Source organism: Triticum aestivum, chromosome 2D (assembly GCF_018294505.1).
Source record: "Triticum aestivum cultivar Chinese Spring chromosome 2D, IWGSC CS RefSeq v2.1, whole genome shotgun sequence".
Taxonomy (NCBI): Eukaryota; Viridiplantae; Streptophyta; class Magnoliopsida; order Poales; family Poaceae; genus Triticum; species Triticum aestivum.
Genome location: NC_057799.1, coordinates 569,975,144 through 570,000,788, shown reverse-complemented (window position 1 = coordinate 570,000,788; position 25,645 = coordinate 569,975,144). Strand labels below are relative to the sequence as shown.

At 46.5% G+C, this 25,645-nt stretch overlaps 3 protein-coding genes and 1 non-coding gene across 7 annotated transcripts; 2 read left to right on the top strand and 2 right to left on the bottom strand.

Moving 5' to 3' along the window:
• Positions 1–9,228: 9,228 nt before the first annotated feature.
• Positions 9,229–11,369, bottom strand: LOC123050042 (pentatricopeptide repeat-containing protein At3g14580, mitochondrial). 2 transcript variants are annotated; one of them, XM_044472888.1, is made up of 2 exons: positions 9,652–11,369; positions 9,229–9,570 (listed from the first exon to the last, which is right to left on the bottom strand). In XM_044472888.1, exon 1 carries the CDS (start codon positions 11,191–11,193, stop codon positions 10,099–10,101), a length of 1,095 nt encoding a protein of 364 aa, XP_044328823.1. In that variant the 5' UTR covers positions 11,194–11,369; the 3' UTR covers positions 9,229–9,570; positions 9,652–10,098. The 2 variants fall into 2 exon arrangements, with proteins under 2 accessions (XP_044328823.1, XP_044328822.1); XM_044472887.1 differs by having other exon boundaries at positions 9,229–9,566.
• Positions 11,370–11,485: 116 nt separating this feature from the next.
• On the top strand, positions 11,486–11,558 carry TRNAR-CCG (transfer RNA arginine (anticodon CCG)). The gene has a single exon. It is a non-coding gene; the product is annotated as a tRNA-Arg (tRNA).
• A 1,132-nt stretch (positions 11,559–12,690) lies between these two features.
• On the bottom strand, positions 12,691–18,072 carry LOC123054574 (GPI mannosyltransferase 2). Of its 3 annotated transcripts, none has more exons than XM_044478378.1 (10): positions 17,787–18,072; positions 17,326–17,387; positions 16,375–16,781; positions 16,168–16,273; positions 15,516–15,608; positions 15,229–15,424; positions 14,411–14,577; positions 13,598–13,851; positions 13,208–13,395; positions 12,691–13,135 (listed from the first exon to the last, which is right to left on the bottom strand). In XM_044478378.1, exons 3-10 carry the CDS (start codon positions 16,691–16,693, stop codon positions 12,962–12,964), a joined length of 1,497 nt encoding a protein of 498 aa, XP_044334313.1. In that variant the 5' UTR covers positions 16,694–16,781; positions 17,326–17,387; positions 17,787–18,072; the 3' UTR covers positions 12,691–12,961. The 3 variants fall into 3 exon arrangements, with proteins under 3 accessions (XP_044334313.1, XP_044334311.1, XP_044334312.1); XM_044478376.1 differs by having other exon boundaries at positions 14,411–14,589; positions 17,787–18,070; XM_044478377.1 differs by having other exon boundaries at positions 14,411–14,589; positions 17,326–18,070.
• Positions 18,073–23,388: 5,316 nt separating this feature from the next.
• LOC123050041 (germin-like protein 4-1) lies at positions 23,389–25,289 on the top strand. Its single transcript, XM_044472886.1, has 2 exons — positions 23,389–23,603; positions 24,395–25,289. Exons 1-2 carry the CDS (start codon positions 23,471–23,473, stop codon positions 25,051–25,053), a joined length of 792 nt encoding a protein of 263 aa, XP_044328821.1. The 5' UTR covers positions 23,389–23,470; the 3' UTR covers positions 25,054–25,289.
• The last annotated feature ends 356 nt before the right edge of the window (positions 25,290–25,645 follow it).

The window sequence follows — 25,645 nt, the reverse complement described above, 5'->3', positions numbered from 1 at the left end:
CGTGCTGATGGAACTCTCCCGTGAAGCTCTGCTGGATTGGAGTTCGCGGGACGTCATCGAGCTGAACGTGTGCTGAACTCGGAGGTGCCGTACGTTCGGTACTTAGATCAGTCGGATCGTGAAGACGTACGACTACATCAACCGCGTTGTGCTAACGCTTCCGCTTTCGGTCTACGAGGGTACATGGACACATTCTCCCCTCTCGTTGCTATGCATCACCATGATCCTGTGTGTGCGTAGGAAATTTTTGAAATTACCACGTTCCCCAATATGTTGGGGGCGCGGCTGGAGATGCTCTAACATTGCATGAGGTCCTCCTCCATACTCAAGTAAAACATCAGAATTGTTTTGAAAGTTGACTTTGAGAAAGCCTAAGATAAGGTTAATTGGGAATTTTTGTTAGAATATAACAAACTTAGGGGTTTTAGTGACAAATGGTGGGCTTGGATTGATCAAATCCTTCACAATGGCACGGTTAGTGTCAAAATCAATAATACAGTGGGACCTTATTTCGAAAGTCACAAAGGGGTTCGTCAAGGGGATCGCATGTCCCTTTTTCTGTTTAATCTGGCAGCTAAATGCTTGAACAAGATGGTTTTGAATGCTCAAAGGAATAACCTATTTAAAGGTCTTGCTTCTGATCTCATCCCTAATGGCGTGGCGATTCTGCAATATGCAGATGATACGATCCTGTGTATAGAAGACGATATTGATCAAGCTGTCAATCTAAAACTTCTTCTATAGCTGTTTGAGCTCATGTCAGGCCTCAAGATTAATTTCTTGAAGAGTGAGGTACTATGCGTAGGAGGGGATGATTCTGTCCTTCAAAGTATGCTGAGCTCTTTGGGTGTCAAATTGGCCATTACCCTAGAAATATCCGGGGGTACCGGTGAGTTACTCCTCTCTGAGGAACGCGTGTTGGGATTTTGTTGCCGTTCGATACCTCAAGAGTTGTGACTCCTGGATCGGCATTTCGGCCTCCTCGGGAGGGAGACTAATTCTCCTGAACTCATCTCTATCCAGCATCACATATTATTATATGTTGATGTTCCTTCTTTCCAAAACTTTCATCGAAATATTAGACAAATATCGTCGTAAATTCTTCTGGTGTGGAGGTACGAGGAAACAAATTCTATCTTCTAGTCAAATGGGCTTGTGTTTGTCGATCTAAGAAAAAAGGTGGCCTTGGTGTCAAAGATTTACACAAACAAAACATCTCCCTCCTGGCTAAATGGTGGTGGAAACTGGATAGTGGGGTTGGACTTTGGCAAGATGTAGTGAGAGTAAAATACCTAAAAAAGTTTTGTTGCTCATGTTAAAGCGAAATTTAATGATTCCCCTATGTGGAAAGCCTTAATCAAAGTGAAAGAAATGTATATGGCTAGGAGAAAGGTAATTGTCAACACTAGTGATGTGGCTAGACTCTGGCGCGGTCCTATTGGGACACATTCCCCGTTGTGCGATATTTATCTTGAGTTATTCAGTATTGCCAACTACCCTGATGATACGGCTGTTCAATTTCAAAACCGTGACAACAAGGATATCTTCAGGCGTAGGCTTAAGATGGAACTGATTCAGCAACTTGAAGGGGTCAAGAGGGTCATTGCTTGCCTTGACCCCTCTGCTGGTCAAGACAAAATTGAATGGGTGTTTAATCCCAAGGGCAAGTACACGACTAAATCTATGTACTCTTATTTAGAGAAAGATCTCGCTGAGTGTGATTATAGATGGATCTGGAAGGCCAAATTACCCCTAAAAATTCAGATTTTCCTTTGGCAGCTCTTTCAGGGTGTTGTACTCATCAGAGATGTCATGAAACATAGAAAATGGGCTGGTAACCCTCGCTGCTCATTTTGCGACCGCAGGGAGACTTACCTGCACCTTTTCTTTCTCTCTCCGGTGGCTAGGATAGCCTGGCGCACAGTTGGATCGGTGCTTGGTACTGATCTTTGTCCGAATAATCTTTGTCAGTTCTACTCTTGGTGCTTTGCTTACTTGCCGCATGGGGAGCGATACTTTACTGTGGGATTGACAACTATATGCCGGTCCATCTGGAATTGCAGGAATCAAGCTACTTTTGAATATAAGAAAATGGCATCTCCTTTCGAGATTGTATTCACAGCATGTGTGCATTTAACCTACTGGGCAAGACTTATGAAGGGCAAGGAGCGTGCGGAGCGGGAACATGGCGCAATGCTGCTGAAAGAAAGTGCCAACAAGAAGATGATGAGGCTCTGCTCGACTGGCGACTGCGTATGTTGAAGGCGATCTGGAATGAGCACCACCTAGGCGCTGCAATCACCTCCTCACGAGATGCTTTTGTGTTCTGTCATTTTGTTGTTGCTGAAGTTAGTCATTTGCTATGTTGCTTCTGCGTATATAGGCCTTCTTTGTCAGTTGAATGTTGTTTCTAGATGCGTGTTGATAGTGCTTTAGGGTTTTCACTTTGTAGTGGACGTTTCAATTGCGAGCGTCTACAATGGGTTTCCCTGGAATGCTTGAACTCGCCTTTTCCCTTTCCCTGTTCGGTATGACTCGCATTCGCCTGTATTTCCGTTATTTCTATAATGGAAAGGAGATTAGCCCGGCTAAAATTATAATAAGTGGTCCAATATACATACACGCTTCTCACACGAACTCGAGGAGGATCGAAGCCCGGAAGACAAACTCGGAGAAGAAGCGCTGCCATCCAACAGAGCACCGCACCCGAAAACTAAAAAATCCTAACCTAAACTACTAATTGGAGCAAAGGCACCGGGATTCCCCTCCCCGCCACCGGCCGTCGGAGCGGCAGGCAATCCATTGGCTTGCTGGTAAAGTTTGGAGGGGAGAGTTTGCGGTAGCCGTGGGATGGAGAAGGGAAATAGAAATCCTAGACGCCGAGGGAAAAAACGTTGAAAATCTATGTTGATGCAGTCTGAGTTCTAGATTGATCAGAGTCTGGACGCGATTCTAGGCTACAATCAGGCACAGGGCAGTTGACCAGTCGTGGTTTGCACGGTACCAGTATGGCGTCAAATGAATGATTTATGTTTAGCATATACTCCCTCCATTCCGAATTACTTGTCGCATGTATGGATGTATCTAGATGTATTTTAGTTCTAGATACATCCATTTCAGCGACGAGTAATTTGGAACAGTGGGAGTACTAGTATATACCGAACGTATTAGTCGACCTTACTTATTTTTTTGTTTTGCAGAAGTCGACGTTCATTACTACTTGATGTGACTAGGAGCATCTTCAATAGCTAGCATAAAATTTGGCTACCTATAAAAATAGTATTAGGTGAGGAGAGAGAAGATTTAGGTAGCCAATTTTTTTTTTCTGATTTTATAGCAGGCCTAAATTTGGATGCCTAAATTTACAAAAGCAAATAAAATATGAAGATCAGATGGCGGGAAGGCCGGGAGGCGGATCCGGCGGTCGCCCAGGTGCCGAGCTTGACTTCAGCTGATAGAAGTTGTCGAGGCCGAGACGCTCATCGTAGGCCGTGGAAAGGCGGCATGGGCAGGCGGGGGGAGGTGCTGCCTAGACCGACGGCACAACGACGCCGGAGTGCTAACAGCTCGGACGACTCGACGGGCGTCACAACCGCCGCGCTTGCATCGCCTGGCTCCTAATAGAGCTCGGCACGCGGCGGTGGGGCTTATCTTGGGTGGTGGTGGTATCGGAGCACATGCGGAATCGAAGAGACCGGAGCGATGCTGTTGTGAGCTCGGCGATGGTTGTGGCGGTCGCAACGGACAGCCACGAGCGACGGAATTGGGTGGCAGGGCTCGGAATGGACGGCGGAGTAACAGGAGTAGCAGTCGGCGCCGAAATCGATCGGCGCGGACGTGAGTGGGGCGGCGGTGAAGTGAGGCTTCACCGTGCGATGGTTGCTTTCTATGGTTGCGTCTTTTTTAGGCAGTGCTAGAGAAGACCTATATTTTGCAATTGAATGGCAAAATTATATATTACATCCTTCATCTAAACATATTTTAGCTTAGAGATATTAGTTTGAGCCTAAAATAATATGAGACCGAGAGAGTAGTAGCCTAAAAAAATATAGCAACCCGTGTAGCTTTAGGCCGTTGGAGTTGTTTTTTAAGCAAAACATCTAAAATCCCATTTTTTAGCGTTGGGATCATTTCTAGGCTAGCCGTTAAAGATAGTTTTTATACAGTATGAACACATCGTTTGTACATACGCATATACAATCATTCCTATGAATACATGCATGCATACCCTATCTCTATGAGCAACTGAAAGACTCGGCCAGTACACCTTTGTAGTCGACGGGAACGTCTCCTTTCACTGAACGCATAGCACCGGAATGGCTGAAAAAAATCTAAAATAATACGAACACCAATGTCAAATTTATGAGTTGAACCTTTGGATAGTGGATACCACTGTTCTTCTGACCATCCAATCACAAGTTGATTCGCCTGTTGAAGATAGTCTAATAACCAAGCTGAAGCAGCTCTGCACCTGTATGATTTTCATTTAACTTCTTGTAACCTTCATTATCAAATAATGGTTCGGAAAATGAACCTCGATGGTATCACCATCCAGATTCCATGGCATAGTTGACAAATCAATCATAGTTTACAATGGTCCAGGGCCACGCATCCAAGAATGATACGCTCAGCGTTGTTTTTTCTTTAAAAAAAGAGCAGAATATACCACTTGGAATATACCATATTTTTTCTTATCACGCCAAAAAAATGTGGGTTTTCTTACTAATTAATGTACACGTTAGTGATAATCCAACTTGATGAGATCACCATTTGGAATATACCAAGATTCCTTGACAGAGGACGCATAGAGAAATCAGAAAATGGAGAGGGATCATGCGCCAACCCTTGATTAATTTGTACACACAAAAGATGCTGATCGCCAGGCGCTTACATTACACCGCCGCACGTACGTCTCCCCACCGGCCGGACCGCCGCCCAGCTCCGGCGGCCAGCGAGCGGCTCTCCGGTCAAAGTTGCAGACATGCCGCATATGGCATATGCTTCCGTAGCGTGCGTCACACGTGACCGTATCAACCTCGCTCTCCACCAATCCTGGGATGTGCGGTCGCCATCAAATGATCAAAACCATGACGTCCATCGGTGTCCCAGCTGTGCTGCTGCTACGCCGGCCGCCACAGCGAGCAGAAGGACACCGGCTGCCCTTTCCACCGCAGCGCCACGGCGCCGCCGCCTCCCGTGGCCGCCGCCGCCGTGGACATCTCCCACCCGTTGTCGTACTTCCTCAGCAGCGACCTGGCCGACTCCACCGCCTCGCCCCCAAACGCCACCTGGTCGAACCCCGCCGCGGCCATGCGGTCCCGCCAGCCCTCCCGCCCCATGGCCTCCCTGGCCGCGGCCACCGCCACGGCGGTCCCCGCCTCGGCCTCCAGGAGCCGCCTGTCCTCCCCGTCCCTCCCCTTGAACGCCGCGTGCGTGGACTCCAAGAACCGCCACAGCAGCTCCAGCCTCGCCGTGAACTCGCCCGCCGCGCTGCCGTTGCCCCCGACGTCGAGCTCTGATAGGACCACCAGGTGCGGCTTGAGGTCTTTGACCCTGCGGATGATGTCCGCCCTCTCCTCGGCGGAGACATGGCCGAGCCGGAACTGGAGGCACACCACGAGCGCCTCGTCGGGAGTGGTGCACAAGCCATGCGCGGGGTCTAGTGAAGCGGCGCGGCCGATCTCGAGGTCCAGCTTAATGGACTTGGCGTACCGGAGGAGATGCGGCGCGAAGTCATATCCGGGAGGCGAGGCCGAGAAGGGCACCGGCGGGGTGGCCACGACCGTCAGCCGGACGGAAGGCGGCGCTCGTCCGGCGGCCATGCGCGTGAGCGACTCCAGCAAGGTCGGCCACTGCACCCCGTGCGAGACGCCAATGTCGACGAGGTGGAGCGGCCGGGGCGCCGCGGAGGCCAGCTGCGAGATGGCGGCGTTCGCCAGCGTGTTGGGGAGCGTGAACCACGGGCTGACCTCGTGGAACTTGATGAGGGACGCGCGGAACAGCCGTGGCTCCGCGCCGGCGAACGACGGCGTCGGGGACTCGCAGGCGGCCGGCACCCTCACGGCCGCGGCGGCCGCGGGGCCCACCGCGGCAGGGAGGCGAAGCGAGAGCGCCCGCAGCCCGTACGCGGCCAGCCTGTGGTTGGCGTCGCCGGAGAAGGCCGCGAGCTCGCCGAGCACGTAGAAGAGGTGCTGCACGCGCGACAGGTTGCGCGCCTCGACGGCGACGGCGCACGGGCCCAGCAGCTGCTCCGCCCACCTCGCGTCCCGGTCCGACCCCGCTCCGCCGCCCTTCTTGCCGCCGCCCGGCCTATCCTGCTCGGTTCGGCGACGCTGGTTGTTGCTGCTGCTATGGCCGGAGCCGGACACCACGCGCGCCGGAGACTTGCGCTTCTTGGGCGACGGCTCCGACGCCGCGGGCGACGCAATGCTCGGCGAGGGGTGGGCCAGGGGCGAGCTTGTCGCGGGTGGCGCTGGAGGCGACAGCGTCTGCGCGACGACGCTCCCAATGTCATCTTTCTGCGCCGGCAAGATGTCACACCACCAGCCGTAGCTGCCGCCGAGGTCGATGTCCCCGGCGAGCAAGGAGACGGAGTCCTCGAGCCAGTCCAAGCCGTCGTTGTTCGTGGCGACGACGGCGAGCCCTTGATCCTCCTGCTCATGGTAATTCATGGCCTTCACGCATGAAACCTCGATCGCAAGAACGAAGGGGCGTGTGGGTTGCTTGTGTTCTTGGCAACGAATTGACTTGGTGTTAATTGCTTCTCTGCTTATGGTTGTTTTTGTAGTGAGTAGTGAGTAGTTTAGGGTTTGGCGGATGAGTAGGAGATCGACCTAGGGAGCAGGACCAGGCATAAAAATGGAGTATTTTAGCATTCTGTCCTTGTGGAGTGCTGACATGTTTTCTGCAAATTTGGAGTATTTTTTCTCTGCAGACTTGGCTGCGTATGGCTCCCGTGGCCGTGCATAACATTGGTATTCTAAAAGAAATCCGATTAACAAAGGGCATTTGGAATATCCTTTTTTTGATTATCGTTCTTAATAGGTGTCTTGCTTCAGTACACCTAATTCGAAATTTTGAAAAAGATAAATTCGTCCTCCAGGACGTACGTTCCGCCGACGGCGACACACTACAAATTAATCAGGCGTGTATACATCGGTACACACAATGTACGTATATAGACACGCTGTCATACAATATATACGAGTTTCCACCGTATTTGAAAGATTATCGCGCCCTTTTCAACGAAGAGGTAAATGATTGTTTAAAAGGGGATGAGCTGAAGCGGAATCCTTCTTAGTAGTACTCCCTCTGTCCCAAATTATTTGTCTTAGATTTGTCTAGATACGGATGTAAGACAAGTAATTTGGGACGGAGGTTATATTTCTTAACATTTACGCCAAATATTGATTACGTTAGCTTTAATAAAACGGATTTGAAATTTCACAATTGCCTAAGAATTCACTATGTCTCGGTCGATTTACTCACCATTGGATCAACATGAAGTTTGGTCGCCTTGTCGAGTTCCTTCATATTGTTTGAAATGATGGTCTGCAGGGGCAATGATTGGTTAGGGTTTGAGGCCCACCGGTGCCCTACGGTGTTAGAGAGATGGCCGTGTGAGGAAATTAAAAAAAGTCTTGTTTGACGGCCCGTCGCGTGGTTTGGAAGTTTAAAACAGTCAGTTTTACTGAGAAGTTTGGAAAACTTGAAATAAACTCAAAGTTTGTATGCTTTTGAATTATTGGGACAAGCCTTGCTCGGATGATAAAGAGCATGTCACAATGTAAAAAAACAAAGAGTGCCATGAGGGAAATTTCTTATTTAAATTTTTTGACGAATCATTTTCGTTAGATTAATGACATATTCTGAAAAACCCACTTCCTATATCAGTTCTAAGCTTAAACTTGTAAATGCATGCCTTATTACTGTCCTAGTAGATTGCATTGACTGTTCCAACCAAGCTAGTATGGGTGACATCTGTACCTAAGTCTGCTTTGAAATATTCAGCTAACAACTAAGTTTGCTAGCTGCAAGAAGTGTGTGTCACAACATTTCGGCACAGCAATAAGCAGTTTGGTTGGAAGGCGACAGGGATGGTTGCTAGTTGTTAGTTGGCATGCCTATGTCAGCTGTTCCTTGGATCCAGGCTGAATCTCGAATGATTAATTAGGGTCCAAATGACACCATCACAAGTGCATGTTGCAACCTGTGGGGACAGCCACCATCCTGCAAATATTGCCTACATATATACTGCCTGCGCAGCAATTCCTCTTTCTTTAGTTCCTATTGACAATCAGGTCTCGACACATGTTCGTCCGGAAAATGGCGACACGTAATTTAGAATGATTCTTCGTGGTTCTATTTGATAATTGGTGGTGCCTGGCTAGCTAGTACCCCAAATAACTAATCTGGAATGGTTCTTCCTTGTTGTGTTTGATAATTGGTAGTGCCTAGCTAGTACCCCCGAATAATTAGCGAATGTTAAGCTAGAAAACTGGGTCGCTTTCTTCTGAATTTGTTACATTTGCGGGCTGCAAATTGCAGCTTTCATAGTGTTTATGCAAGTGGGAAACGTGTCTGAGCATCTCAAGCAACTCATGATGCACCAGGAGAGGTCATCGAGTGACCCTTTCAGTGTTTTCTAAAGGTGCTACGTAGATGCCAGCAGGACGCGCAAATATCAGTTACTAGGCATAAGAATCGCCTTCATCCACACAGCTCTACGGCTAATTTATTCAGGTGCGAAATAATGCAGATGGTGACGGTGAAATTGCTCTGCTTTTTTCGATACATGAAGACGGTAAAATTTGTCATCAAGGCTAATAACAAGACAAGTTAAAACTAAAAGATATAACAGGCAGTACTTCAGTAAGTACTGTTTAGCCGGCAGTATGTCTTTTATATTTCTGCATCCTAGACGAATCTCACTGCAGTCCGCCAGCCCTGTGTTTTTAGCACCGGATACTATACTGTAAGACAGGTACTTGTTTTGGTGTACTTTGATGTACACAATGATGCGTATTACTCTAAGCCGGCAGTTTTATCCCTAGGCATCAGTCCAATTCCCTTGTAATCATGAACACACGTCTATTCACTTATGTTAAATTAACTTGCAGATTCCATCTCTATATGGACTAGCTTCTTATCTTCAAACGAGATATACGGCAACTTGAGTAAAGGGGTTAATGTTTACTCTACGGGATGATACAACTTGAGTAAAGGGGTTAATGTTTACTCCAAGGGGTTAATGTTTACTCTTAGGCCCCAAAAGATACAAGTTGGGAAGATTACGAACCTAGGAACAGAATTATATTAGTATTAGGACTAGTTAAACAATTAGTCAACCAAGGAAAGAGAAAAGGCTATTAAGGGACATTCTGTCTCACTGAGAACAATGTATGACTAATAACTGTATCACAAGCAACATGATGTTCTGCACTTCAAGGGTATAAAAGGTGAAAAACTACCTCATGGCATGCATCTTTCATACTGTTTGCCTGGTTTTCAATAGCAGTAGAATCATCAGAAGGATGAAGTGAAGATCCTCTCCAAATGCACGAACACTGTCTTCAGATATTTCACATGTCAGACATACAAAAAATTGTTGGATTTGAGTTGTAACAGAAGAGCATAATGTCATGAGCTTACCAATATTTTCACATTTAAACTGGAGAATGTAGAGCCTGCACTGATGTTGAAATCAGGGACAAAACCAATAATAGGCTAGCAAGGTACATCGTATATAAACGTTGCCTAAAGGGGGAAGAGTCCCTCCTTGAACTGTCCATTAGTTAGGAAGAAAATGAGCCTTCCCTGTGGATTGAACGCGGGCGGGCGAGCTCACACCTGTGAGCTTCAAGCCAACCGAGCTAGCGCTCGGTTTTCAGGTACATCAGTATATGAGTCATCAGTAAACAGAACTTGGTCATCGTGAGACCCAGTATTCCTTAATCCCCATAAGGAAAAATATCCAACTTCAATATGCAAGTCCATGCAGAAAGGCAGGCAGGTTGGTCCACTAGTTCCAGTAACAAAATAATCTCTTTGCTCAAGTGTATTGTCAGGTCCACTAAACCACTGGCATGAACATACATCTCAGCATAATAAGGATGTAAGAAGTTTTGTCCAAGTACCCATCCGAGGAACAAAACCCTGGTCCACCATTTGCTTCAAGACATGATGTGCATCATCTAAGCAGTTAACACTACAGAGGCCATCAATCAGCAGCTTGTACGATGAGAAACTAGGTCTCAGACTTTCAGCACTCATCATAGTAACTAGGTCCTTCGCCTCCACAAACTTCTTTGATGCCACGAGGCCATCAAGCAGTACCTGATAGGTCCCTGAATTAGGATGGCAGCCCTCAGAGGACATCGACTTGAACAGATCATATGCAGAGGTCACCCTTCCCTGTCTGCAGAGACCAGATACCAATATATTGTAAACAACCGTATCCGCATCGATTTCCTCCTTGCGCATTCTCTCAAGCAGCTTGAATGCCTCATCCACCCGACTCTTCCGGCAGAGGAAATGCATCAGCGTCGAGTAGGTCGTCACATTAGGCCGGCACTCCTGCTTCGGCATCTCATCCAGCAGAGAAAGGGCCTCGTTGAATCTCCCAAACTGGCACAGCCCCTTGATAAGGATGTTGAAGCAGCAGGTGTCGAGCTCCACGCCCAGCCTGGGCGCGCTGGCGTACACCTCATGAACAACCTCGTACTGCCGCTTGCACACCAGCATGTGGAGCACGTAGTTGAAGGTCTTGGTGGAAGGCCAGCAGCCGTAGTCGGGCATCGCGTAGAGCGTCTCCATGGCCTTCTCGGGGTGGTTGGCCACATTGCCGTACATCTTGATGAGCCTGTAGAAGAACTCGTCGGAGAACCTGAACCGCTCGGCCCTCGCCCGGGCCAGCAGCTCCTCCACGTCGCCGAACCGCCTGGCGCCGGCGAGCCGGTCGATCATCAGGCCGTAGAGGGCCTCGCTGGGCTTGTAGTCTCGCCGGGCGCAGGCTTTCTTGAACACGCTGGTTATCAGAGCGGCGTCCCTGATGCTCGCGAAGATCTTGAGGACCTCGTTCGGGGCGAGCCAGTCCTTGTGGTCCAGCCGGCCGATCCAGTGGCCGTCGTCGCCTGCCGTGGAGCGCAGCCTCAGGAATGGGGGAGCCGCGCGCCGCGCGAGGGCTCTCGACATGCGGCCGCCGGGAGCTGGGAATCGGATGGGGTGGGGCGGGGCTGGTTGGAGAGCTTATCGGGGAGGTGGAAGTGTGTGTAGCAAGGAAGGAGGTGGACTGCGCTGGGGGAGGTTCGGTGGCCGGCGGCGACTGAGGAGAAGAGATGCGAGGGCGCCGCTGGGCGGCGGCGATGTGCCCGGACAGGAAGGACTAGGAGCATGGCGGGCCTTGGGCTCTTTCTTAGGGAAAGCCCAACTCGTGTGGTTTGTAGGAATGTATGTATAGCTTTCAGTATGACATAGCTCACAACATGACCGCGTGGCCTAATGGATAAGGCGCTCGCCTCCGGAGCGGGAGATTCTGGGTTCGAGTCCCAGCGTGGTCGCTTTTTTATCACTCACCTCGAAGTTCCTGAGACGAGCCTCAAACGTCTCCATAAGTAAACTTCTCCATTGTTAATTTGGTTAAGGTCTATGTTCCTGAGACGAGCCTCAAACGTCTCCTGGTTTCTCTTTCCCTCTTGCAACTACGGCGGCTAGAGCACTCATCCCCTTCGAACTCCGTCGGCAAGGCCATAGACTGATTGAAGTCGAACTTTTCTTTTTGGAATTGATTGAAGCTTAAGAAACTTTAAACAGTTAAGATTATGACATAGACACAATCATTTTTGAAACTGTACAAATCGAATCAAGAACCCAAGGAAGAGGAGGTTTGTTCTAAAATTTGTGAAGATACTTCACGAGGAGCGCCTCATTCTGCTACCAAAATTTGTGGCGTTGATGGTGGTTGTTCATGCTTTTGTGGCCAGTCTCCTGCTAGTCTTCCCTTGGCATATTTTCATATGAATTTGGGATCTCCTTTGTAAACTTCTTCATTTTTGACTTGTTAAGGGTTTCTATTCCTAAAGATGAGCCTCAAACGTCCCCTGATTAGTTTTTCTCTTTCTCTCTTGTGACTGCGGCTGCTAGGTCACTTATCCCCTCCAAACTTCGCTGGCAAGCTCATGGATCCACCTCCCTTATGGCTGCCACTCAGGTGGCCAGTGGTCAATAGTTTAGGTTAGTGTTTTTTCAGCTGGTTTCCATGGTAAGAGTCGAGTCCTCGCCATTTTCCATTTACATAATTGCACTTGAGGATGTGCGCCACCAGCAACCAACTGGTAACCCATTTCACATCAATGACCTCACAAGTTCTATCCGTGCTGAATCGACCTAGCTGTTGCAGCATTAATCTAATTCTGGTGTCAAAACGCTGAGGAAGCGAGCCCAAACACACAAGGAATCCAGAGAAATTGTCTCCACTCTTCTCTATGCACTCCCGGGCAATCGGTGAAGAACAGTATTTTTTTTTGTCTTTCCGAATCACTATAGGATTCCCATTTATGCAGATATTATTATTATTATTATTATTATTACTATTACTTCCTCCGTTTCTAAATATAAGACTTTTTAGAGATTTCAATGTGGGCTACATACGGAGCAAAATGAATGATGTGTACACTCTAAAATACATCCGTATACATCCATATGTAGTTCAGTATTTCAGAACGGAGGAAGTATTATCAAGGTGTCAAAATAACATGGCATGTGACCAAGTGCAACCTAGGAAACGGAGCATATGATTCAGATCTCCCAGAAAGAAAAACCTCCAGAATGCACTCCTCAATTCTATGGCCGTGGTTTCAGGGAACAAAAGGAAAGAGATACACCAACTGTACAGGAACGTTCCGCCAAGGAGAACCTCTAGGCTAAGCTCATACAATTCGTGTGTGCGTGACAGCAGCTGTTCTCATGTGAATGGGTAGAAGTTGGGGAAGAGCAAACTGCCGAGAAGAATATAAGCAACGAAGTAGACGATGATGAAGTATCCCCATCTCTTGCAAGAGCCGCCCCTTGCAGGAGCCAGAATGCGCGAAGCAGCCCAGTAGATCGGGGGACTGGCAGACAGAAACCGCGTTGACACCTGGGCCGAAGAAAGAACAGATGAGACTTGAGTAGCGACCTACAAATAAATTTCATCGGGCATTATACTGACCTGGACGTGCATCACAAAGAAGGCGGTAAATGTCATGAATGTCAGGTGTAAAATGAAAGGAAGAACTAGCAAGGGGCACTCATCCTTGTTATCGCCCACAATGCGGCCTGTTGATGTATTGCCATCTAAAGATGCTGCTGAAGCAGCGCTGGCTGCGACAGATTTTCTCTTCTTAACCTCAGTGTTCCCTGTTCAAACATTGCAGAGTTATGTTCAAACTTCAGTTCTCCAGTAGCCTATATTGAATAGGTTGAGGTCAGTTCTCCATTTTTCAGGACAGTTGAAATTTTCTCAACTCCTAGGCATGTGTTAAGAAAGTTGAGGAATATCATTTTCCAATGATCTTTCAAAATAGAGACAAAATGTTGATAGTTGAGAATGTAATAGTACCTTGCTTTTTGTTATGTAGTCCGGTAGAAATTTCACTCTTCAACACTGTGGCAACATCTGAGCTTTCATGTGCTTCAACTAACCTCCCGTCAACAATGGCAATTATCTGCTCGTGTATGCTAGTTGATTGGAAGAGTTGGTGAAGCAATTTTGTGTAGTGAACTATAGAATAAACTGCAAGAGATAGTGCTGGTGAAGCCAAAATAAAGTTGGGCAGCTGCTTGACTTGAAAGTATCTCAAGAAACCAACTCCCCTGAAAAGAAAGATGTAAAATAACATAAAGCTCGTGAATAATGGGAGCATAAGTCTTCAGAAGATGGTAGTCAAAGAGCAAGCTTATAGATGCCCTTAGTACAAGAGTCTATGTAAAATTGTAAGGAGAAATGCATATACATGGACATTCTTTAACCAGTCAAAACAACAAAAGTACTTCAAATTCTGGTGGACATAAATGAGAATGGAGTTTGCCTATTTTCTATACGTGGGGCATACAGCCTAAGCATGGAGATCCCATATTACCAAGCATGGCATCCTTGTGACTTGACAGCATACACTATTGGTGCAACAGAACAGAAGGACGAAAGAACAGACATATCACTCTCCACAAAAGATGAATATGTAATTATCATGGCTGTATAAGAGAAATGGCAGCTCCTTATAACTCACAAGAACTCTTGTTAAGCATACAATCATATTGATATACTAGTTGTGACAAAGAAAAATAGAACACTATCCCAAGGTAAAATACAGAATTCAAGGGAAAATTATAAATTGTTGAGCTGGTGATGGTAAAGATGAGATGAAACAATTACCAGTAGTGACTCTGAATAAAACTATACAAAAGGGGCAGTTTTGCTTTGCACCATGGCCTCAGCTCATCCGTGTCCCCGTGTACACATATGTTCAAATATCCATATGCTTGAAAGGCAAAGAATGGTAGGAATACAAAAGTGGAGCGCAAAAATCCAGTGACAAGGGCCTGCACTGCCCACTTGGGCCAAAGAAAAAGGTAATGCCGTTAGGTACACATAATTCCATTATTTATAAAGCGTCCTGCTTCAGACGCTTAAGCAATAAGGCGTCCTGGGAGTGCCTTAGAAATATGTCCGCTTTAGGCGCTTAAGCGCCTGCTTAAACGTCAGAGTGGGTGGTGCTCGCTTTAGGTCGTTTACCACCTTATAAACCATGCATAATTCCCTCAACAGCAACTCATGTAGTCCAAGAAAACATCAGCATAGGTTGAAGTACCATATAAGGTCATGTAGAAGATATTAAACAAAAACATCACATTGGTTAAACATGTGAAAGTATGTGTACATCTAAAATTCTGTGGACAATTTTGATCATATGGGCATCTACAAAAATTAAGAAGATTGTACTCTTGTATGAGTACTTGTCCTACTCTATAGCGCGCATGGGATTTTATTTTCACACGCACACAAAATTTCACATCATCACTACATTTGACTTTTTGAGGAAAAACAAACAAACTTCCTGGTGAAAAATTGCATGGGATTTGGGATGCGCACGAGTTTTGGGTGCCTCTTCAGCCATATGGCCTCTTCATGTTAGCTAGTATAGTAAGCACCGTGCACAACAACATGAAGTGCAACCGGCAAAGAAAGCTTACCATGGGCCTTTTCTTCTGGATAGCAGCATCATATGCTTGTAGCAAAGCCTCAAAACAGATATAGCCAGCATTAAGTGCTCCATTTGACCTAGCTGAACCAGATAGAGCGAGCATTATCATTGCAACGGTACGAGCACCGGAAAACAGGTAGAACAGCCCTCCGAGCGAAAAAAGGGCATAAAGACTTTCTGAATATCTGCCAAAACAAAAACAAACAACAGAAACATGCTGCTGTTCAGTCATAGCTAGCACATGATTCGTCATGGCATAAAGGTAAAGAAGTTTACAGTGATGAGTAGAACACAGAAGCTGGATTGAAGCAAAAAAGAACAGATGCACGGTAAGCCGCTCCTGAGTCCTTCAAGATCAGCACAGATAATCTGCACGAAGTACAATAAAGGGTCACTTTTTTCACATTAGAACAAATACTCGTATTATAAATACTAGGCAAAGCGACTCTACATCTTATTAGACATGAGAAAAATCATCGGTGGTTGTGCAACTGGCAATATTTATAAACGAGAAATGGGCAGTCCTGCACTCGAAATGAATGTACTACAACTAAAAATTGAGGGCAGATTTTTTTATTGCAATTTACTCAAACTCTATTACTCCCTCCAATCCAAATTAATTGTCGCAGCTTTAGTACAACTTTGTACTAAAGTTGTACTAAAGCTGCGACAATTAATATGGACCGGAGGGAGTATTAAACTATGATGGATACCAAGACTGTCTGAAACATCAAGCATCCAGATGATTAAACACACTAACATTAGTAGACCATTATGCGCACAAGCATGACTCCGATAGAATGAATATCTGTTGACCTGATCCAAAAACCTAAAACAACACTTAAACGCTAAAAATACTTAAACATAGAAATCCTAACAACACTGAAATAAATACACCACATGTGTGTAGCTGAAGAACGTCAGTCACCTGTAGAAATAGGCCGCGGCGGCAACAAATGCCACATTGTTCAGAACATGCCCGGAGATCACAAGCACGGCCCTGTACCCCAGCATCGGCACCAGCGGCGCGAACACTGCAGAAGGAGAATGGGGCCATGACCCAACACCAGACCAGATCAAGCACACACCTCAACGATGAGAAGGTGAGAAGTTGAGGTAGAGGCGAGTAACTTACGGGACCGGGAGAGTAGAGCGATTGAGGCTGGGAGGAGGGGGAGGAAGGCGAATGACTGCTCATACTCGTAGCCGCACTCGGCAGAGCGAGCGAAGTGGACACCGTCCCATACAGCTAGGGACGAGATGGCGGTGGCGGTAGCAGTGGAATTAGAAGAGGAGGCGGAAGGGGGGAAGGAGGGGGAGGAGAGACAAGGCGGGTGAAGGGAGGCGGAGGTGTCGTAGGGGCGGAAGAGAAGGCGAGCGAGCAGAGAGAGAGTAAGGACCAAGACACGGGAGGCAGTGGCGAGCCAGACGATGGCGACGAGTGGCGGCGCCATGGGTCGGGCGGGGGAAAAGCACCGTGAGAGCAGAACACCGGCAGGGTGGATCGCTGACTCACTGGTGATTTTCTGACCCGTCTGGTTCCTAAAACATTACATATGGATTTAGATGTTTCACTCGATGGATTTTTTTCTATAATATTTAGTAAAAATGATTTCTAGAAGATAAAATCATAAACTTCAATACTATGAATCAAACATTACATATGGAGAAAATCACAAAGATTTCAACCCCCCAAAATCTTTTATCATAAATTTCAACCCCCCAACTCTGCTCTAGAGATAGCTTTATTCTTAAGTCTTAACTATCTTCTCTAACGAGCGACGGGAAATGGGACATGGTGCATCATTTATGAAGACAGTACACAGCAAGCTACGAATAGTAGCCCCTAAACAGAGCTATGCGTCTATGCCTCCGAGAAATACAACAGCAATCCTCTTGTTATTTTCACAAGCCACCAACAGCAAAGCAAGGCAGCGAGCATCAAGCCATGAAGCCATTCTCGGACAAATCCATCAGCCTCATTTCTAATCTCTAGTTCCCTATCGCAAGATCAACAGCATACACATCGCCTAATCTAACACATAAGAAAAAGGACAGAAGGTGAACAGAATGAATGTGGACATACCTGTCGGTGGCACGGTGCTCACCTCACCGGCGGGTCTAGGATTTCAGAACAGGGTGGTCTACCTAAAAAAATTGACAACGAATATGACATGCCACATTCTAATTAATTTACCAATAGCACATAAAAATAGATCAATATGGTCTTACGGACATACTAAAATTCTCAATTTTCCATGAGAAACCTTCATAATACATACCTTGAGAAGTTCACAGAGGACTATGTGGCATTGTTAATTTGTTAGAGTGGCAAACGATCAGACAAATCACTATTATGTTACTGATCAGGTTTTCATGTACTGGATAGCAAAATTATGTGTATGTGTTCATGTCCTGGATAGCAAGTCTGATCGTTTAGTTAACGCAATAGACTTGACTCTTACATCTGATTGATGCAATAGAGAGCAAAGAGCAAACCCTAAATCAGAAAATGGGGAATGGCAAGTGCCGCAGTGGAAAACCTGCCTCAAGTCCTCAAATCGGGCTAAAGGCTGGCCGCCGGGCAGGGTTGCTGGCTTGCTGCCGGCCGAGTGCCGGAGTCGGCGGAGAGCGGACTGGGCGGCAGGCGCCGTCTTGCAGGGGTGCCAGGGAGGGGCGCGGTGGCGCCGAGCGCCGGGAGGGCGGAGCGGGCAGGGGCGGCTCCTAGGCGTCTAGCGACGGCGAGGCAGGCAGCGAGCCGGCGAGATCGCGAGCCAAGCGGCCGAGGTCAGGGGCGAGGTGGTTTTTTTTTTCGAGGGGAGCGAGCAGGGGCAAGGTGCGTCTGTCCCACAGTCCCAGTGTGCCTGCGTGCGTTTTTTTAGGGGTGTGTTGTTTGTTGGGCTAGCCGACTGAGATGGGTCGGGACGAGTAAGCCGTTGTTTCTTGGGCCTTTCGTTTCCTCTGGACCCACCTTGTAGATCCGCCCTGTCATTTGCTCAAAAACAAAAAGATCCGCGGTGGCCCAGATCTTGTTATAGGCACTTTCGCTACCTGGTGCAGCACTACGTGGCAAATGGCCCGGCCTATGCAGGTTTTTTTTTACCACAGTTTTCCGCCGGTTTTTCTGGGTGTTTTTCTTGCGGTTTTTCCTGGCATGGGTTTTACTTAGTTTTTCTTTATTTTTTAAATGCGTAAAGTATTTTAAAATTTAAGAACTTTTTGCAAATTCGTGATCTTTTATCAAATTTTCGTGAACTTTCTTCAAGCCTATGTTTTCTTTTAATTCGTGAACCTTTTCATTTTTGCAAACTTTTTCACCGAAAATTTTGAAGTTGTGAACTTTTATCAAAGTAGTGAAAATTTTGAAATTCATGAATTTTTTACAAATACGCTAACATTTTCAAATTCATGAATTTTGTTTCCAAATCTCACGTACTTTTTCTGAAAAGCATTAACAAATTTCAAATCCATGGATTTTGAATTATGTGAAATATTTTCTGAAAAAGGATGAACTTATTACAAATTCGTGAACATTTTCAAACTTTGTGAATTTTTTTTCAAATTCATGATTTTTTAGAAAAATTATGATTTTTTGGATTAATAATATTTGGAAAGTCAACTGGCAACCTTATTTTTCTTTCTTTTTGAGACAACAGTCAACCTGGTTGAACCTGCCCAACCGTAAAAAAGAGTGAGTGAGAAGCTTCCTGCTAGGCCCGACCCATAAGAGCATGTGCGTGAGCACCAATTTTGTTAGCTGGCGCGCCATGCGCTGGTTAGGAGTACTAGAGAGGTGGAGAAGAATATGCATGGAGAGCAGCAGCTAAGATCGCCCCCCGGATGGCCTCGAGCGACAATGCACGAGAAAATTATAATCTGGTGGCAGCGGCAACAGCTAAATTCAAGCAGCAGAAGTTGCTGTAGAGGCCCGGAGTCTGGAGTCGATCGGCGGCGGCACAAACTCGCTCCTGCGAGCGGGCAGCGGCAAGCGCATGTGGGTTACCATAACTTGTCGCAATAAGCGTCCAATAGGAAATTCACACATGAGCGACCGATCGATCAAGCCACCACGATAGTACTACTATTGCCTAGCGCCGTCGTTGTACACCTCCTCTCCATGTCAATTTGTGCGCCTCTCACTCCACTGCTCCTTGCATCCTCCCCCATTGGACGTCCCCCCCCTTCACGCCGACGCGCAGCTAGACGCTCCATCCTCCGTTGCTCAACCTACCCTCCGCCCAGTGATGGACTCAGTGGAGGAGGCCGAAGAAGTTGTAGTAACTTCGGTAGCGGCGGCAACCTGCAAAGGCGGACACGACAATGGCAATGACCAGGAGGAGCAGACCCTTCTTCGCTCCTTAATCTTTATTGGTTTATATTTTTTTTGTGCCACACCATGTTTGAATCTAAACTGTATACTACAGAAATTAGAAGACGACACTCAATTTTGCAGGTCATTCCACGAGCTTGTGTTGATGGAGTATTCAATATAGCATGTCAGTACGGATCCCAGTCTCTAAAGGCAAATTGAAAACTATGCCGATCCCAGTCTTCGGAGACAATTTTATGCGTTCTCATGTTTTTGTAGTTGAATTTCTTGAGTTTTGGTCGAATAAATTTGCTTTTATGCCTTCAAACTTTTATAGTCTTTAAATGTTCGTTCTGGTTAAGTTCAATTCATGGGTCCATCACTGCCTGAAACAAATTAACGGTACTCCCTCCGTTCTTTTTTTAAAATGTTTAGGACAGCTGACACTGTACTGTTTTGGACGCTGTCTGAATTGTCTAAACGTCTTATAACAGTGAACAGAGGGAGTAGTTGATCAAACCTCCGTTTTTCTTACTGTAATAACAGAAACCTCGTTGTGGAACGGAAATTCACATGCATGAGTATGAGACCTCGAGTGGTCGATCGAGTACTAGGCTGCAGCTACCTCTGAACAGTGGTATCCCCAACCCATCAGGGTTCAAATCCTGATGCTCGCATTATTTCTGGATTTATTTCAGGATTTCCGGCGATGCGCTTTTAGTGGGAGGAGACGTTCCCATCGAAGACGAGGCGCCTACGGTGACTTCGTAAATCTCAAGATGATATGCCGGCTCAGTCTCTCGGAGGTGCTCATAGGGGTAGGGTGTGTGTATGTGCGTTCATAGGGGTGAGTGTATGCGCGTGTATATGAGCGCTTATGTCTGTACTGATGCTAAAAAAACAAGTGACTATATACGAAGCAAAATGAATGAATCTACACTCTAAAATATGTCTACATTCATCCGTATGTTCTAGTCCATTTGAAATGTCTAAAAAGACTTATATTTAGAAACAGAGGGAGTATAAGTGCATGCATGAAAGAAAAATCTCACAAAAACACACGAGACTGGCCGGGTGCATGCATGATATTGTGGAGGGGGTTGTTGGGATTGGGAGTTCCATATCCAACAGATTTTTGCTGGAACGTGACACCCCCGCTCGCTGCACACAGCGTGACAGCCGCCACACTCACTTTGGAGAACAGAAGGAACGAAAAGTCAAAATCTTATGCACGATGGAGCTAGGATAAGCACTGCGAAATGGCCCTTGACCTATTTTCCGTTAGTGATAGCTCCATATCCGTACACAGGAACGGAAAATTTCAGTAAGAAAGTGTCACTTGTTGGCACAGCCGATCGTGCCCAACGTCACGTGCATTAAGTAAAGCTTATAGAAAACACATGCAATGTTAGTTCCTTATTAGTGGGTGTATTATTTTTGAAAACGGAATTTTTGTTTCCGGCTTCTGTATGGGATGATGCACATCTGTCGTATTTATTTCGAAGTACGAAATTCTTACGAATTCTAAAAACAAAATAAAAGCTAGATGAGCGAACAAGAATGAAAAAAGACTACATGTTCTAACTTGGCAATCAACCGGAAGAAAAGAAGGCTAGTATAAATTTTAATGTAATTTTACCTTTTTAATGGTCGTTCTACGTCTACGTCCAGTTGTCTTTATGTTGTACTGTGAGTTTTCCTTGACAATTATCGGACCTAAGATGCTCTTTGAGTGCTTCAACCTATTTTCACATGCTCGCGTCTTGGCGGCTGGAATCCTAGCCGCCGCCAGGAGGCCAATCTTCTAGCGCCGTCCTCCGGCGGCTCCCCTCCGCTGGCGACCTCGGTCGTCGGTGGTGAGGGGGGTCGCCGGATCCACGCGCGTGGATCGCTTTTACTCTCTCGTAGTCTAGGTTTTTAGGCTGTTCATCGTCTTGGCTTCGGTGGTGGCGACGATGACAACGCTGAATAAAGATTCTTCAGATCCATCCCTGACAAGGTCATCGGTCCTATGGTTGGGGCTGACTTTGGAAACCAGTCTGTTCAAGCAAGGATGGCGTGGCGGCGGCGGCATCCTCGCGGTGGACCTGTGTCCTCGGGCTCCGCCGTTGTGACGGCGTTTGCTCCATCGTCGCCGTGGAGCTTGGGAGGTAGTCCAGGAGCGGATGCAGATAGTGGTCTGCATTGACGACATCTGGAAGACGGAACGTGTGCTGGGTTCGTGGTTCGTGGATGGCAGGTATGGTTTCCTCCTTCGGCGTCTTAGCCGTGGTGGGGTGCCAGATCTGGAGTTCGATGGCGTGTCTGGGGTATTGCCCCGGTCTGATTCGTTCAACGGCAATGGCTTCACTTTTGGTGAGCCACCTTGGAGGTCCACACAGCTGCATATCAGTGATGGAGCCGCGTTGAGCTCGGGTGAGGAGGTGATCCGTCATTCTTTTCTTCGGTGGCTCCTATGATGGTGCCGGAGGCAGCTGACGGGCGTTGGTGTCAAACTCAGAGATATTCTACTATTTTTTCAGCTTTGTCATGTCGGTCTTTACGTGACTTGTACTTTGATCTTTATAATATGAATGAGACACATATTACCATGCAAAAAAAAAGATGCTCTTTGAGTGTCTTTCCCAAGAAAAGTGCTATGGATGCTAAAAAACGATGCTTCTCTATTAAAAAAAACCTAAAATGCATAGAAAAAAAAATGCTTTGGGACTCGTCCAAAAATAGTCGTAAAGCATAGAAACACTTTCCAAGTTGTATTGCCCTCACAGCCTCTACATCTAGAAGATACACAAAGTCTTTGATGAAGGAACTCAAAAGGACCACAACCAACATTGTACGGCATCCAAATTGTCCAAAACCAAAGAAAGGGGATCAAGGTAGAATCAAGATTGTCTAGTTACTTGCAAGTGCGCCAACAACTAGTAGCAAAGCATTCATTGGTCTCTGGGTGCAATCAGTTGAAGATGGTAGCATGGGCTAATTCAATTAGTGCAAGTGACGACCTAACAACGTGTAATAATTCTACATTTAATTCTGTTGCGGTAGTAATATATTAAGCTTTTGAGCTTTGTGTTCTTCCAATTTTGTAAGAACATATAAGCTGCTTGCATCAATCGATGCAGAGGGCCAAATTTATCTTTCTTTTCGTAAAAAAAAACCCCGGTGCTTTGGTATTCATCTAAAAATAGTTGTAAAGCATAAAAACACTCCTCAATTTTTATTGCTCATCCGATCACCTGGCATCTGCATCTAGAAGATATACAGTCTATAGAATTGGATTATCACATTGTTTGATGAAAGAAATCAAGTTCAAAAGGATCACGGCCAACATTGTCATCCAAATAGTCAGGGCGATCTAATCAGAATCAGCATCGCCTGGTCTCTTGCAAGTGCGCCAACAACTACTACCAAAGAAGTCCATACCACGACCTCAAGGCATTCCCTCCCCACTATCATACGTACCGTCCTGGAACTCCAGCTTCTGCAGGTTATTAGTGGATCGATCGATGCATGTTACAAACTAACCATTATCTTTGCCAAGTTCTTCCACCCAAAAATGATGCATGCATTAGTTTCCACAATGGATATTTAGGCACGTGGTTACCCCGTATAAACAAATAGTTAATGGGCTGTGAGAGAAAAAAATCAGCCGATCATACGTAAGCTAGCAATGTTAGTAGCAGTATCGTATCGTGGATGCCTAGTCAAACTACACACGGTGATATTAGTGACCGATTATAGCTGTTGCTAGTGTACCATATGGAGCATGCAGCTAGCCCACTACTCCCCGGCCACCTTTCTGCCTGTATAAATTGGCACCCCGATACGTGCTTGCAATCCACAATTACCAAGCTCAAACACTAGCTAGCTTACCCTGACAGACATTGTTAGGTCTTGCAAGTGAAGCTAGGAAAGAAAAACCATGGCGGCTTCCCGTGCCTTGGCTGCACTGCTTGCTGTGGTGGTACTCGTGGTCTGCTCTCCGGCGCCTCGTGTTCTCGCCACTGACCCCACCCAGCTCCAGGACTTCTGCGTTGCTGATCTAATGAACCCTGGTATATTTTTTGCAAAGAAGAAGATTTGCTCCCTCCTTTTGAACTTATTTAAAGTTCTAGCTTTTCCTTTGTCAAAATTTTCTATATTCGACCAAGTATTTATATAGGAAATGTAATATCTACAACATCAAATACTCCCTCCGTTCCTAAATACTTGTCTTTCTAGGCATTTCAAATGACTATCACATACGGATGTATGTAGACATATTTTAGAGTGTAAATTCACTCATTTTACTCCGTATGTAGTCACTTGTTGAAATGCCTAGAAAGACAAGTATTTAGGAACGGAGGGAGTATATGTATAGTACAATGACATATTAACGATGAATCCAATAAAACCTTTCTGGAACGGAAGCTACATGCTTAATTTCTTTCATTGCAACATGGTTGATATATGCAGGCATAAAAAACTATTGTGTTTCCTGTTATTTGTTTGATTTGACATATACTACTCCTCAGATAGCAATGTAAAAGTACAGACTCTTTTGTAGTTTTCTTACACATTAAATATTAAAGATGTTCTCTAAAAACAATATTAAAGATAAGAAAAGTTGCCAAAATATAAAAAACATACTTGCACATCAAGTGAACTGTTTCATTGCTCATGACTTCATGTTTCGATCACTTAGGTTAGTCAAATCAATAGCATCCATTATTAGATACTAAACGTATTTTAAAATTTTATGTAGAACTTGATCAACTTAGAATAACTATATTCAACCTTTGGGACTTGGAAATTGCTGCAACATGGTAAAATTTAACTTTGGATGTGCAACTGTGTATGCATGCAGTGATTGTGAATGGGTTCGTGTGCAAGAACATGAAGATGGTGACGGCGAACGACTTCTTCTTGCCCGGGCTTAACAAGCCGGGCAAGTTGAACGCTCAGGGCTCGGCAGTGACACCGGTGACGGTGCGGCAGCTGGCGGGGCTGAACACGTTGGGCATCTCATTGGCGCGCATCGACTTCGGGCCCAACGGCGGGCAGAACCCGCCGCACACGCACCCCCGCGGCTCCGAGATCCTCACCGTGATCACGGGGCAGCTGCTGGTGGGGTTCGTCACTTCCAACCAGGCGGACGGGAAGAACCTGCTCTTCACCAAGCAGCTGGTGGAGGGCGACGTGTTCGTGTTCCCGCAGGGGCTCATCCACTTCCAGGTGAACAACGGCAAGGTACCCGCCGTGGCCATTGCCGCGCTCAGCAGCCAGGACGCCGGCGTGATCACCATCGCCAACGCCGTCTTCGGGTCCACGCCGCCCATCAGCGACCTCATCCTCGCCAAGGCCTTCATGACCGAGAAGGACACCGTCGACTGGATCCAGGCCAAGTTCGCGCCAGCCATGAGCGGCAATAGCAGCATGGGCGGTGGCGGCTACATGCCCCCCGGCGGCAACAGCACCGGCGGCGGTGGCGGTTACTATCCTGGCATGCGCAAGCAGAAGCCATAAATGACGGACGGACAACCATCCTATAGGTAAAGAAAACTACAAGCCAGTGGTAAACAGTGTGGTGTTGTAAGTCATGTACTAGCAGGTGTGTTTGTGGATCGAAGGGTACGTGCGTATACGTGCTATCCCTCGGTCGTGTCGAATAAACAGTGCCCAAAGCGCACCCGTGTACTAGCTAAATGCTATTAAATTTCTATATGGAATAATAAGTTATAAGAGCAACTTCACTCGTTCAACCCCCAACGCATAGGCCGGCAATATTTCGGGCGCTCGCCCAGCAATTTTTAAGCCCTAGGAGCGATCTAGGTCCCAGTCACGCCCCCAGGTGCCGCCCCCGAGGCGTCGTAAATTCAAACTTCTCCATTCCCGCTACCCAAAAAACGCCACAAGTCCGGAGATCAGCACCACAATTTGGATCATATAACCACCCCTCAAAGTGCGATGAAGAATCACTCAAAAATTCCTATCTAGCGGAGAACATAAGAAGAAATTATTTGTAGGGTACGAAACCACCTCGAAGCTATTCTTTTCGATCGATCTATCCAAGAGTTCATACTAAAATGACACCAAATAATTTTAGATTCATAATACT